At 36.5% G+C, this 14,153-nt stretch overlaps 1 protein-coding gene across 3 annotated transcripts in view; it reads right to left on the bottom strand.

Annotated features, from left to right (window-relative positions):
- Positions 1–13,985, bottom strand: part of LOC114148216 (partitioning defective 3 homolog B-like) — a 210,161-nt gene extending 196,176 nt beyond the window's left edge. For all 3 annotated transcript variants that reach the window (XM_028023309.1, XM_028023311.1, XM_028023310.1), the window contains exons 1-2: positions 12,913–13,985; positions 1,475–1,576 (exon numbers count right to left, since the gene is read on the bottom strand). In XM_028023309.1, the coding sequence (XP_027879110.1) occupies positions 1,475–1,576; positions 12,913–13,029 (219 nt within the window). In that variant the 5' untranslated portion in view covers positions 13,030–13,985. The remainder of the gene's footprint in view (positions 1–1,474; positions 1,577–12,912) is intronic.
- Between the last annotated feature and the right edge of the window lie 168 nt (positions 13,986–14,153).

The following is a 14,153-nucleotide window of genomic DNA, read 5'->3' as shown; positions in this document are numbered from 1 at the left end:
AAGCAATATTCTATCCGAGGGAATAGCTTGTGGGCTATAGCAGCTCAATAAACTGCAGTGTGAACATGCATACATTTAAAGTCCAACACACAAAATATACTGATAGCTGCATATACACTTTTCCTTCTTTACAGTGTATTAAGCTGTCTCAGTGACTACTTAGCAGGTAGGCATTAAATGTATTATACAGACAATCCAGACGTATAAAGTATTTGAAGATTAATGCAGGTTTTTCTGGAACTGTGTAGACTGTATGAACAGCTTAGCTATGTAAGCCTGTTTTGACATAACCATCTGTTTTTTGGCAAATAGACCATTTAAAGAGTTCCTCCACAATTTCATTTCAAAAGCCCATTTTTTATTTTGCCCCTCCAGGGGGTCTTTTGTGGGCTCTAGTGTCCTTTATATGAAAGTAGGCTGACAGGAAAGGGGGAAGGAGAGTGGGGAAGACATGCAACAAATATCGTCGTGTCCGGGAGTCGAACCCGCGACGGCCGCGTAGAGGATTCAAGGCCTCCAAACATGGGTCGCGCTATCCCCTACGCCACCAAGGCACGCCCAAAAGCCCATATATTTTTTATATAGGCTCAGATTTCTCAGTCAGTTTTTGGCACATTTTTAATGCAAATGTTAAAGTTCACAATTAATTTATGACAGCTATTTCAAGAGTGTTCTGAGTTGAAATGTGTAATATGTGAAAACTGGAAATGGGAAGGAAAAATGGATGGAAAAAGGGTGGGAAAACAGATGTTTGAATGGCTAGAATTGCAAAAACCAAAAGGCAACTTATTTTGGAATATTCAGACATACAGTATATCTTGTGGAGTCATGGTCATGGGGTGATGGTAGAATCTAAGCGCAAGCGTCAAACCAGAATGTCATATAATCTCCAGTCTTTATTTAGTAAATCGGAAAATTGTTGTAAACAACTAGAGTAAAAGAAAAGAAGGAGGAATAATAGGAGAGGAAAATGAGGAAATGACAAAAGGACAAGAGCAGCTATCACAGGTGAATAGGTGCAGCTGGAAGGAAAGCAGAATGGCAGGGTGAGGGGAAGGGGTAAAACCTGAAAAAGACTTCAACATTAAACTAAAAGAATTACTAAACTCAGGAAAGGAGTTTAGTGATTTAGTGAGTTTTCTAAATCACTAAACTCCTTTCCCGAGTTTAGTTTATTCCTCGTACTGAACTAATACGAGGAATAAACTAAAATAAGATGTAAACAAACAATCACAATCATAATTGAAAACCAAAAGGCAATACTTTGCCATACTCATTTTCTTTTCCAAACATTTACAGATCCATATGATAATAAAATCAAATTCCTTACCTTTCAAGATTTCAAGAAAGTATAGAAATTGTAAATTTACATTAATAATTATTAAGGACCATTTACATAATTTGGATGTTAAAATTCCTTCCTTAAGAAGAATAATTCACACAATGCACAAATTCTGCCTCACAACTTCCTTACCTTGTCTTTGTCCTCGACCAAATCACTGAGGATGTCATCAGGGTCCAGTATACCCCCGTCACAGTACTCAACATGATGGGTTCGAACGACAAAATCTCCCTCCTAAGATAAAGAACACAACTGAAAATCAACAAGCTGCAAACAATTGATATCTGCTGTTAGATAATAACTGAAATATTATTTTGTCATTTATTTAGCTTTTGAATTTCAGATATTTTTAAAATCTCATTAGTTCTCCCATAAAGTCCCATATATTTGTCAGTTTCAACTACAGAGGTCAAACAAAGAAAGTGGAAATAGCCACCAGCTATCTTTTTTTCCAGGTGCACCGTCATTGGTGTCAGTTTATAGTCATAATTCACAACTTTTGGTCCTTTCCACTGTTCTTGAGTGGAAAGTTGTTTGTGAAGAAAGGTTAAATGTGCTTAAACAACTCATTCATCTGGCTGTTTGCCCTTTTAATCTTTACACCATAGTTAATTGGTTCATATATTTATTTAAAAAAAACTGCACATAAATTGCTCCTTAACAATCGGCATCAAGACACATTGAAACTGCTATTAAGAACTGTTGCTGATGTGCTTAAATGCTTATAACCGCCTATTTCAATAGCTCAAACATTAAATATACCTTAATATACATTTAAATGTACAGTGGAAACCATCTTAGCACTACCAAAGATGATAAGATCTGCAGTCTTTTATCTCTACTATTGGGAAACAGTCAATCAGCGGCAAGGAAAATGAATGGTGCTTTTGGATTGGCTGTTTTGTAAATGTCAGCCAATAGCATGTCAAGTAGCATTATCCTAGGTATTTCAACTCCCATTTTCTTTCAAATATTTTACATAAATCATAAAAATAAATAAATAAATCTGTGATTAGGTCAGTTTTCCATGATCAAATGGAGTTACATTGCCCTAAAAAATTGCAAACAGGTGAATCTGTGAAACTGTTAATAGGTGGGTATGAACATAATGACTAATTTTAAATTAAATAATACAGGTTAGCAAAAACACAGGTTTTTCTTTTGACGGAGACATTAATGCATAATATCTCCACGCTGTCAAGTGGCCAGACTAAACATGTCAACGTACGATGAAAGAGAGAGCTGCTGCCCTATATCTCTGGAAGCATGTCACAAATATTTCACTGAGGCAAAAAGAAACTGTCAGCTCTTGAAAACATAATTTGTCTCCTTCCAAAAAAGACTATAGCCAAACTCAAACCATCCACACACAACCTTATCTACTTCCTGCAAGCTTAAACATCCTTCTCTTCTTGACCGGCCTCTCCTCGGTTCCCTTTGTTTCCAACCTCCACACATCTTCCACATCTTTCTCTAGGTGCCTTGTACAGATTACGACTCTCGCCTGGCCCATTCTCTTTCCCTCCTAACCCCCTTTTCTCTGCTGTGTTGGGTCTGTGATTAATGACACCGACACAGAACTGGACAGCTGACTACACAGAGCTAGTTGTCGAACAACATATTGAGACAACAACAACACGGGCGCATACACACACCCACATCCTAAAAGCCGCACACAGCCTACAGAAAGGTATCCATCAAAATATTACAGGGAGCTGCTTCATTAAATCTTTCTTTCAGGGTCAGGTGCAAGAAACAGAGGAGCCACTCTGTGTTCCTGTACATGCCTCTAAAGGCCAATCCACACAGAACACAAACTTAACTGTATCTTATTTCACAGAACTAATTTAATTTGAGCACACAGACACAAACCTGAGACTGTTACAGTTATGACATATTGGTTCTGGCAGGTACATGTCATGTCGTACATATCTTAACGTTGGAAATATCAGCTTTGTTATATCTAATCTAAAGATGACACATTGTCTATATTACGTTGTAATTGCCATAAAAGGGGAAAATATTGGGTCTTATTACATTTTTTTAAGTGTTCTGATGTAAGCGACCTTGCTAAGCAAAACACTATCTGTGTTGGAAAAGTGAAATTGCACATGATCTACAAACACATCATTCCTATAGAAGAACATAGTGGTGGTAGCATCATGCTGTGAGGGTTTCTGATTAGAGCTGATGGGATTATGAATTGGGCAACATACAGAGCAGTCCTGGAAGAAAATTAAAATGGAGAAAACATGGAGCAGAAGTTTTTATTCCAAGAGGACAACATCCCTAAAAATACAGCTTCAATGCACTGGCTTATATTAGAATGGTCCAATCAAAGCACAGATTTAAATACCTAACTTCTGACTAAGGTTCAGTCTTGCAAAACACTTTCAGATGTAATTACATTTAAAGGTAGTTCTACTGACAAAAAGGGGGTGAATGCACACCTTTTTTCATTTGTAAGATAATTAGAAAATTATTTGTCATTTTCTTTTCTCTTCACAATGATGCAGTACTTATGTGTTGGTTTAGAAGACACACCGTACATTTACCACACATACTGTGTATACAGCTCATCCAGAGAAACAGAATTTACTTGCAAAAGCACAATAAAAAGGGGGAACTAAATAGAACTAAATTCATTGAAGTTAGTTGTTGTAAAGTGACAAAATGTAAAAATGCATATAAATATATAGTGTATTTGTATATCACATTGCATGTTTAACAACTTGCAATAAAGTACTCCCACAAGTTAAACATAATTTCTGTCTACTCCAACTGCATTTTCACCACTGCAAAGCATTTCACCAGTTTTTGTTTTACAGCTCGTTGAAAGTGGGTTTACTGTGCTTCTCATAATTCCTGCCTTCCTTTCCAAATAAACTGCAGTATGCTACTGTGAGGTTTGACACCAAGCCAGTTTACACATCATCAACACTGTCAACTGGTAGTACCTGGCATATGTTCAGGTTTTTTTAAATTTCAGAAGAATTTTAAAGCCCCACTCTGACACTGACACAGCTGCATCGGCAATATTACATAACTTCACATTCTCAATCCAGCATCAACATCAAACGGTGCTTACAAAATCTACATATTCATCTTGACTATCCTTTGGCAAAAAGACATGGTAAACATAAAATTATTCTTATTCTCCAAAAAGAAGAAGTGAGGAGAGAAGGTTGGGCACTTTTCTGTAACAATTTTCTGCAACCTGTATGTTTTTTTTTTTTACAATGACTACTATTGAATATATGTTTATACAAAGAGAACAAAACTTTAGAGGAGCATAATAACTTTTCTTTGTTGCTTTAATCATACAAACAAATTGATCTATTTTGCAGGTAGACTAAACACTATAGCAAATACAGTCTGTATTTATTATTCTTTGTATATTGATCAACCACAAAACTTTTAATTAGCTCTAACTTCTAGCAACATAAAATTACAAGGAAAGTTCACTTTTCTGTGTACTGAAGCTGAGTTTTGCAGGCACTAACCCGCTTGTAGAGAACCAATAATGTTTTATCTCCATGAAGTAGTGAAAAATGCTGTGGCAGACGTTATTTGCATTACACCAACACCCTCATTCCTTTGGTGACCTGCAAGGAAGGTCATCAGCCGCCCATTTGAATCTCTTCTTAAAGTAGGAAAGGCACAGAGCTAAAAGTTGAGAAGTTAAGAGGGTGATAGCTGGAAGTGAAGTGATCTAGATTAAAAATGTGTCAGAAATCCTAATTATAAATAAAGAGGAAATAAAAAGATATAATGAAGTCAAACATCAGAATCATACATAGATCGATCTAATACCAAAATAAAGACACGTCTTTGTAAATGAAATTTTTGACTTTAAAGTGCAGTTTGGAATTTTACATTTAGAATTCGTCTTTTTGAACAGCTTGCCCACACTGTCTCCACGAATCAGATTTCCTACATGCCATGCCTGAGAAAGCTCAGTGTGACGGCTGATTGCAAGCTACCACATCCCATCGTGTACAGTAAGGTTGGTGGTAGGTTGATTTAAGAGAACGTTAAAGCACTGCTCTGTACCTAAGTCAACAGAACAGAATGAGGAATTCAACACATTCCTGGGGTTTGTCTGAAGAAAATCGGGCACGCGTCTCCTCCCTGCCTCTCCCTCATTCTCAAATATAATTGCCTGTGACCTGGAAGGAGCCAGAATGTTTTACAACTTTATGAGCTTGTTCTTTCAGGTCTCTTCTTCATTGTTTAGTGCAACTTAGTGGAAATATTGTTTACCTCTCTTCCAAGCAAATTTCTTTCAGCAAAAAGATGTTTTTAAAGGGATACTTGATGTTTAGTAGTTCATTCTTTACACATTTTCATAACATTTTAAAGGAGGATAAAGCCATGGCAAAACATAAAGTACACACATTTTAAATTATATGGTTTTGGTCTTGCCATTTTTTTTCTTACAATTCAACACATCAATAAGAATTACTGATCAAAGTATCAGTAATTTGATCACAAAAGGTTGTCATGGCTTGTAAAAAATTAGAATATTGATCGCAGGTGACTTTCTTTATCCAACTTCATCTGTAATGTTTGAAACATAAAACTTCAGTATGAATGCATACTATACCTTTGGATAAATTAAGTAAGAGTTCCCTAATTTTAAATTTAAAAGTGTGAAGGTTCAACAGATGTCGGGGTGTGTTTATTTTTTTTTATGTGATCAAACAAAAACAATGTAGGAAAAGTACCCTTATGTTATATCTATTAAAAAACATTGATTTCGAGTAGATCAGTCTATTGATAAATTACCCAAAGTTTGTTTTGTCTGTTAATATAAAAGACAGTGTTCCTGCATACTGTTTTACTGAAGTGTAGTCTTTTACAACAAAGATCACTCTGAACCACATTCAGAGTGGTTATAAACAGAACGACAAAGTAACGATCGACTGGTTTCATTTCCCACCTAATCACAACTGAATTAGACACAGTGAGTTCTGTTTTCACAAATTTTCAGAACTTCCTTTTAATTAAAACCTAGGACAACTGCAACATTCAAAACACAATCAGTATTTGTTCACATTCGAAAACCCCCAGGAACACACTCTGCTGTTTCATCAAAGTCAATTAAGAAAGTCCGTCAACATTGTAATAACTTCCTGGTGACTCCCCGTGAAAACAGTCTCCGCTTATTTCTTTTCTCTCCTTCCTCCCTTTCTGGCGCCTCTTCTTCTCCTCTGTGCTACGCAAGCTAGCTACGTATTTGAAAGACTCATTGATTTTCCCACAGTGACCTCTTTGAATATTACTGTTTGAAAAATATTATCATTTTTCTCAATACAGCCACACACTCTTCCACAACAAATCCGCATTCATAAATCAAGAGTGATAGCTCTAGTTCCAGAGCTGTTTCTTGGAAATAAATCATATAATTACAGGTCAAGCTGAACTGAGTTGACTGATAAATGTAACATGCTGTTGTTGCCTTATAAGAGTATACAGACTACTTTGAACATATTACTTTAGTATTAGTCCCTCACACTATTTTCTGGTTGTTTTATGGTGAAGGTAGCCTATGTAAAAAGAGCTACATTTGATGTTTTAAGCCCCAATACCTAAAAGTATATTTGGCACAAGAAAATCCCCAGAACAGCAGAACACCAAGCCCACAGTAAAATATAGTAGTGCCTGCATTATGCTCAGGGCTGTTGAAAACTTCTGATGAGAAGTTTTCAAATCAAAATTAATTGAATCATGAGCACTTCAAAATATAGCTAAATGTTTTGATGCAAAATATTGAGCTGTCTTTTAGACAGCTAACTGTCTCTTCAGTTAAATGTTTTAAATGTAATTAAATGTTACACTCAAAAAACTCAAGTAGAAAAAAAACACAGCAAGTAATTGGAAACAACTGTAATGTTTAAAGGAAACAAACCTCTTCTGAATTCCTTAACAAAATCCTTAGTGAAAATATTGCCTGATTGCCCAAATTTTAAGCTGCAATCTGTAACAAAGTGTGTCAAATGTGATGCAGCCAAAAAGGGTGCACCCAACTTTATTGTTGGTAAAACAGTTAGCCGACCAGCTGCAGTGCAAGAAGTTGGTCCAGAGTCATGTAAAACTGAATAAGAAGGAGCTTCATAAATATTAGTTTAAGGTTGCAAACAAGACTTAAAAGCACCTAAAATCAATGTATTATTTATTTTATTGTGACTGCATCTTATATTTCCAATCCACGGCATGCAATTCAAATTTATTTAAATTTGTGCTGGAAACATTAAGATTATGAAAAATCTTCAAGTATTTGAAGTGCGAGTAAGAAAAGTGAAACTGGGGATATCTAACATTATTACTTTCATGAAATGAATACATTTTCCAGGTCAAACCAAGTGTCACCTGAAAAAGCCTACACTTGGAGAAACACTATGTCCTTCAGATTGGTGAACCATTTTCAGTAACAATTTTCAGGAGCAACAGCAAACACTTCTTCAAATAAAATAATACAATTTCCATTAAGCAATATTATTTTAATCACAACTGAATTGACTAAAAATATCAAATAATGTTATTGATATATTTAGACAAAAGCCTGTTGTGGGTCCCATTAGAAATGTTAAAGACTTATTTTAGGATTTTGCAGTTTGTCATCAAAGGTAAACTTGCTTGGACAGCCATTTTGACAGTTATTTTGAATATCATTGCTAACCAGAATCATAAGATGCTACAATCTTATGATTAGAGAATACAATTGTGTTCATTCTCCCTTTTAGCGGTGAAGAATTCCACCAAGCTAAATGTCTGAGGTTTAAACTGGACAAACCCCCTCATATGCAGAGTAGTTGTGTTTTTATCATGTGCACCTAATGTGATATGCCTATATGTAAATGAAGCAATTTTGAGTTTACATAAATGTGGAGGTGTCCAGATTTATGCCTCACCAGAAATTTTCCTTTTTCATTACATAATACTGAACATTGAATATGTTATTCTTTTTTAATTTATAATACTTTAACGTCTCTGTACTCTTAAAATAACTTTCAAATAGTCATATGCTAAAGTAGGTTAGAATAACACAAGCCGTGCTTTATATATTTATTCACATCATTATACATGATGCGTAGTAGCCTGCAGTTTGAAGACCAAGACATTTCTAAGCGAAATAAAACAAAATAGCAACAACAACTACATAAATGTTTTTCTATGCTCATTTCAAAGCTCATTTTCAAGGACCCACGCACTTTTCAGACTACTTAACTAGATTTTGCTTTCCTCTGTTAAGCAATGGCTTCTCTTTAACAGTTCTGAGAACTCTTAACAAAAGAGCTCATAAATGAGCCTAAGAGTGTCAATTTAACAGTGATGCACATGCAAGAAAGCACAAGATAATAAAAATGGTTTCAATACAACACTGAACTCACTAAGTAGCATTAGGAATATGGGGGGAGGGAAGACTGAGGGAGACAGACAGAAAGCAAGCAGCCTCAGTGAGAATTTTAAAATGTGATTTGCCCAGCACTGTGAAGGAAGATTAGGGAGACTGGACGGCTTTACAACACAGACACCCCAGCTTTCTAATCCTGAAACACATTAACAGCAATAATTATACAGCTACAACCGATTAGTGTTGCAGAAAAATGACTGAGTGACATGAACAGGAAGGGGGTTGGGAGCACATGGGGAAAAATACATGGAGAAGAAATACAAAGAAAGACATAGTAAAGACGGATGTGATGAAGCGATTGAGAAAAACAAAATTCCCAAGGAGTCCAACAAGAGACGGAGGAGAAAGAAGTGTAGAAGTCGATAGTCAAAAGGTTGTGAAACGAAAGGCAGAGAAAAACGTTATGCCAAAAACTATGAATATTTATCTTAAAATTCATCAAAATTATGAGGAATAAAAGCATAATAATGTTAGGACTTGCAGGAAGAGGATTAATTGAGAGACTTACAATGGAAGGAGGGAAGATTGAGAAATGAACAAAGAGAACAGCAAGCTCAAATTCATTCACGGTGCAAATCCGGGCCAAATAATTTATTTGACACACGTGGAAAACAATGTGTTTAAAGATTTGATCAATGGAACAGAGGGGTACAGAAAACGCATGCAGTTTTCACCTTGTCTCTCAGTGAACATTAAGATCTAAAAGGTGCTTAATTAAGTCAAATCCAACTAAGTCCAGCACAACAGAGTGTGTGCTCGTTTGTTTTTCAGTTTCATTTAAACTAATTTAGAGAAAACAAAACAGTGTCCTCTGTGTTTCATTTGAAATTTACAAAGTTAACAGATGAATTTGTAACTAATCTGCTACACCTCTGCTGGTTTTAGTAGGAAGATCTTTTTAAATCTTCATAATGAAACATTAGTAAGTTGCTTCACTTACAGTGGACCTCCAGTATTCAAAGTATTACTGTAAATACTTGAAAGCCATCAACCAATAACATGCACAAATGAATGAAAAAAATTTGCAACTTAATTGTTACTAAATGTAAATTATAACATCACAAGGAAAATATAAAGTTTCGACTTTTTAAAAAGCAACATGTAGATATCAAATTTAGGACTTTTTACTACCATATGGATCCTCATTCACACCAGTATGTACACTATAGCAAGAGTGTTGCAATGATGGACTCAGACCTGAAATTTCAGAGCCACATAAATACAGTTACAAAGTCGGCCTTCTATCACCTGAAGAACATTTTTATTCTGAAATGACTAATGTCCCAATAAGATCTAGAGAAACTCATCCATGCGTTCATCTTTAGTTGCATTGACCACTGCAACAATGTCTTTACAGATCTGCTAAAAATTCAATCAGGTAGTTGCAGCTGATCCAAAACCCTGCTGCTCGCATTCTCACTAAAACTAGGAAGATAGAGTGTATCATCCCAATTTTAAAGTCCTTACACTGGTTCCCTGTAGCTCTGAGAATAGACTTTAAAATACTGTTGTTAGTTTCTTTCAAACCACTCTGGCCATCTGGTTTTAGTCTACTCTGCGTCCTCAGAACCAGGACCGAACATGGAGAAGTAGCATCACCTCCTATGCTTCACAAATTTAGAATGAACTTCTGGAAAACTGCAAAACAGCCAAAACTCTGAGTTCCTTTAAGTCAAGGCTAAAAACCCACCTATTTAGAGTTGCCTCTAAATAACTTAGTAACTGGAACATTGATCAACATATTTGAAGTGTATTTGCTTTATTATTTTGATTTTGAAAACACAGTTTTGGTAAACTGTGCTATACAAATAAACTTGACTTGACTACTAATTATACGGTGCACAAGTACAACCAAATACACCATGTTTTCATTACCTTAATGAATGCTATCACCCTCCCTGGCAAAGTTTGAAGGGCACACACACTGTACACTACAAAAAAGCTCTTGTCACAGGATGTTTAATGCCATGACAGGTTCAGTGTCCACTATAATCAATAATGACTAATCGCTAACACTTTGTGAGCAATAGAAAGCAAATATGAGCTACACAAATCTCCTTCCATTTGTTATCAGTTTGCAAAATCAGTTGGTTTACGGATGCAAAAAAAAAAAAAGAAAGCCTTCCTAGTTCTACATGGAACTGAGCCATTTCATTAAAGGGGAAGTGCACAAAGAGGAAGCGTAGTTTACCTGAAGGGGAAACAAAGCTTTTAGCTGTGTGTGCACGGCACTGTGGAAGGTGGAGAAGAGATGTACTGGTGTGAAAGATAAGAATGATAAATGAGAGCTGGGTGGGCTGAGAGGGTGGTATATGGATAGCAGATTAAAAGGCAAAAAAGGTGCAGAGCACAAGAAAAAAGAGGAAAATGAGGGCATCTCTCCAGTCAAAGTTTCCCACATACACATACTGCTTCGACACATCTCTCCTTCAATCAAAACTGAGCCTATCTATCCATAAGGCTGCTGTGCTTTTTGAATAATGGACCCAATATGAAGCAAGTCACTGAGATGATTTGGTTGTCTGATGGAGGTCATGGGGTTCCTGCCCTGAGAGCAGTGCAGGGAATCAACAGCAGTCATAAAGGAATCACAAGACGGAGTCATTTGCATTTTACACTCACAACTAAATTGGAAATGACTCGTGTCTGCTCCTGTCTGGGCCATCCCGATTCATATCAGATACGCTTTTAATTTTTTATACAGCAGTTATGGAGAACCGGACGTCCGTGGCTTTGTCTAATTTCCCAGGACTTAGGGCTCTGAAAATCTTATGGTTCTTTAATGATATAAAAATGAAAGCTCTTTTGGATGATTTTCTTATGTCTTTAGGGACGTCAAATGTTATGAAAGTACTTTTTCATGAAAACGGATCTTAGCTCTCTTCTGTCATTCTTCATGGAACTCTTTGCATATATTACAAAATAATAAAATAATGAATAATCTGTCTAGTTGATGGCTGAAAAGTCTGAATGTCAGAAAGAAAACGCAAAAATTGTTCATGGTTTTGTTCATTTTCACAAACACACTGTTCCATCTGGTACCCTTGCCAAAGTTGCTAACACAGCTGCCTTTTAAACACTGAAGAAGCATACCAACAATTTGAAAACATATCATTTTAAAACTCATAAACCTTTCCGTCTTCCTGACCCTACGACTAAAATGTAATAAGTTGAGTTTTCTCTAATTCTATTGAATAGAGTACTGCAAGATTTCCTACTCTTTACCTGCTGCTACACACTGACAGTCAGCTGGGACGTTATTAAAAAATTCACATGATGGTGATATTATCGCAAAAAAAAATTGCAGTGTCAATATTTTTCTTTTCCCTTCTCTCTTTTTTAACTAGACTTCACATTTTGTGAGCTTTAGCAACCTGTATGTAGTAATCTGCGTCAGGTGTGAATGTCTACCTCAGTGGGATTTTTTTAACTTTACAGCATTAACACATACTGACAACAAAATTCACAACCGTGGCTTTGTTTTGCCTATTCTGAATGTTTACTGCTTTTGAGATACATGCTATAACATGTACAAAAATAGAGAGAAATCTGTTTTATGGCACCATTAAAAGGGAATGTTCAGAAACACACACATTTATAGTGGATAAATAAAAATAAGCCTGAACTATTTGAAAGGTGTCCCATACAAACTTTGTTTAGTGTTCTAGTTTTCTTTTTACTGCTTTGTTAATGTGCTGCCATATAATGCTTTTGGAAAGTAGTTAAAAAGGTTCATAGTTATTTTAAGAGTTGTGCTTGTTTTGAATGTGAGTGAAAACTTTTTCATTCACATTTTTCTCATTAAAAATAATTGCACCACCTTCCACCTACAATTTTTCAAGATACAAACACTCTATTCAACTGAATAAAATGTGTATTCAGAAGTTCACTATTTGGAAATATTTCTGGTTGGACAGTCAAGTTTGGGAAATGAAAATAGTGTCAGCCACTATTAATATGTTTTTACAACAACACCTTACCTTATACAACTTATACTACAGCTTTAAAATGTTGTGTGGCAATACAGTCATGAGAAACCATGGTACTTTGACTCAATATTATCATACAATTATGATCTCACACCGGCCCAAGTCAAAGCATCACATTTGTCAGAAATGGAGATTCATACAATAGTAAAAGTACTATTAATTACCTGCTCCAGTAGTTTCCTGTATCTCTGGGTGGCTTGCTGGATAAGATCCCTCACAGTCCATCCATCCTTGCAGGGCACGACTACACCTGTCTGTCCAAAAGTTACTGTCACCTTCATCCTGAAACACTCAGCTTTATCCGAGAATGTGTAACAGACGAAAAGGAGGTAAGATCCAAATTGCAAAGTGCACCACAGACAGGTTTAGGGTTGTGATTAGGCACAGAAAAACTAAAAATTAGTTGGCAGAAAAACAGGAGTGGCACTGGGCTGCTTTTGTGTAGCTGCACAGATAAATCCACAGAACTCAGAGCAACTTCTTTAAAAAGTTTCCAAGTGAAATGCCATTTGATTTAACAGGCAGCAGTCAGCACATAACTGCAGAGTTTTAATCACCATGCAGTGGTCATCTCGGTGGGCACCTCCTCCCTCATCTCTCAGGTTTTGCAGATGCTGCTGCTCAGTTAGGTCAAAGCATAAACTAAGTTTAATGAAACGTAAAGGTGCTGCGATCCTTTCATGATCGGAGCTCAGAAACAAGAGGTGTGTCGCGTTATTATTCCTCTTTGCGACTTTACCAGGATGTGATCAAAAAAATGAAGCTAGCTGATTAGCCTGATACTAAACCCTGGCCCCGGCTATCATAGCTAACTGACGATGAAAGCTTTCACATTTAGACATTTTTTTATACTCACGCGTCTTTTTCTACAACTGAGCTTACACCGAATCGTTTTGGTGAATAACAAAAGTTTCGCATCGCGCTTAGCAAGCAGCTCCCGTGCTAGCTAACGTTAGCCACCTTAGCTGAACTTTGGAGGAGGGGGGGATGCAGTCGCTCGGGCATCATTCCAGAAGTTTTCCTCTCGCTTCGACTCAACCGTTTGCATCTGCTTTATCGTCCACAGATACGACAAGGAAGCGCGGAAGTTATTAACCCGTCCAGTGACCGGTCGCGAGTGAGCTGAACCAGCGAAGAAAGAGAACTTTACTGAGTTGGAAAAGTTTTGGGATTCCTCCACAGCACCGTACGTTCCTGACCAGTTTCTGACCACTTACTCCGCCGCCTGTTGCTGTCACTTTCTTAAAGGGATAGCGCCGCAATAATAAAGCACACAAAGCAGCAAAACATCAAGAACCCAATATGTTTTAGTAACTTACTTATGTTACAAAAACTGTTTAGCATGATGTAGTGAACCCTTCTACTGCTGTTCTAATACTTTCGCAAGTTAGTACAGCATGTATGC

Source organism: Xiphophorus couchianus, chromosome 7, assembly GCF_001444195.1.
Source record: "Xiphophorus couchianus chromosome 7, X_couchianus-1.0, whole genome shotgun sequence".
NCBI lineage: Eukaryota > Metazoa > Chordata > Actinopteri > Cyprinodontiformes > Poeciliidae > Xiphophorus > Xiphophorus couchianus.
Note: the sequence above shows the minus strand (reverse complement) of the source record. Positions and strands in the feature narration are given on the sequence as shown.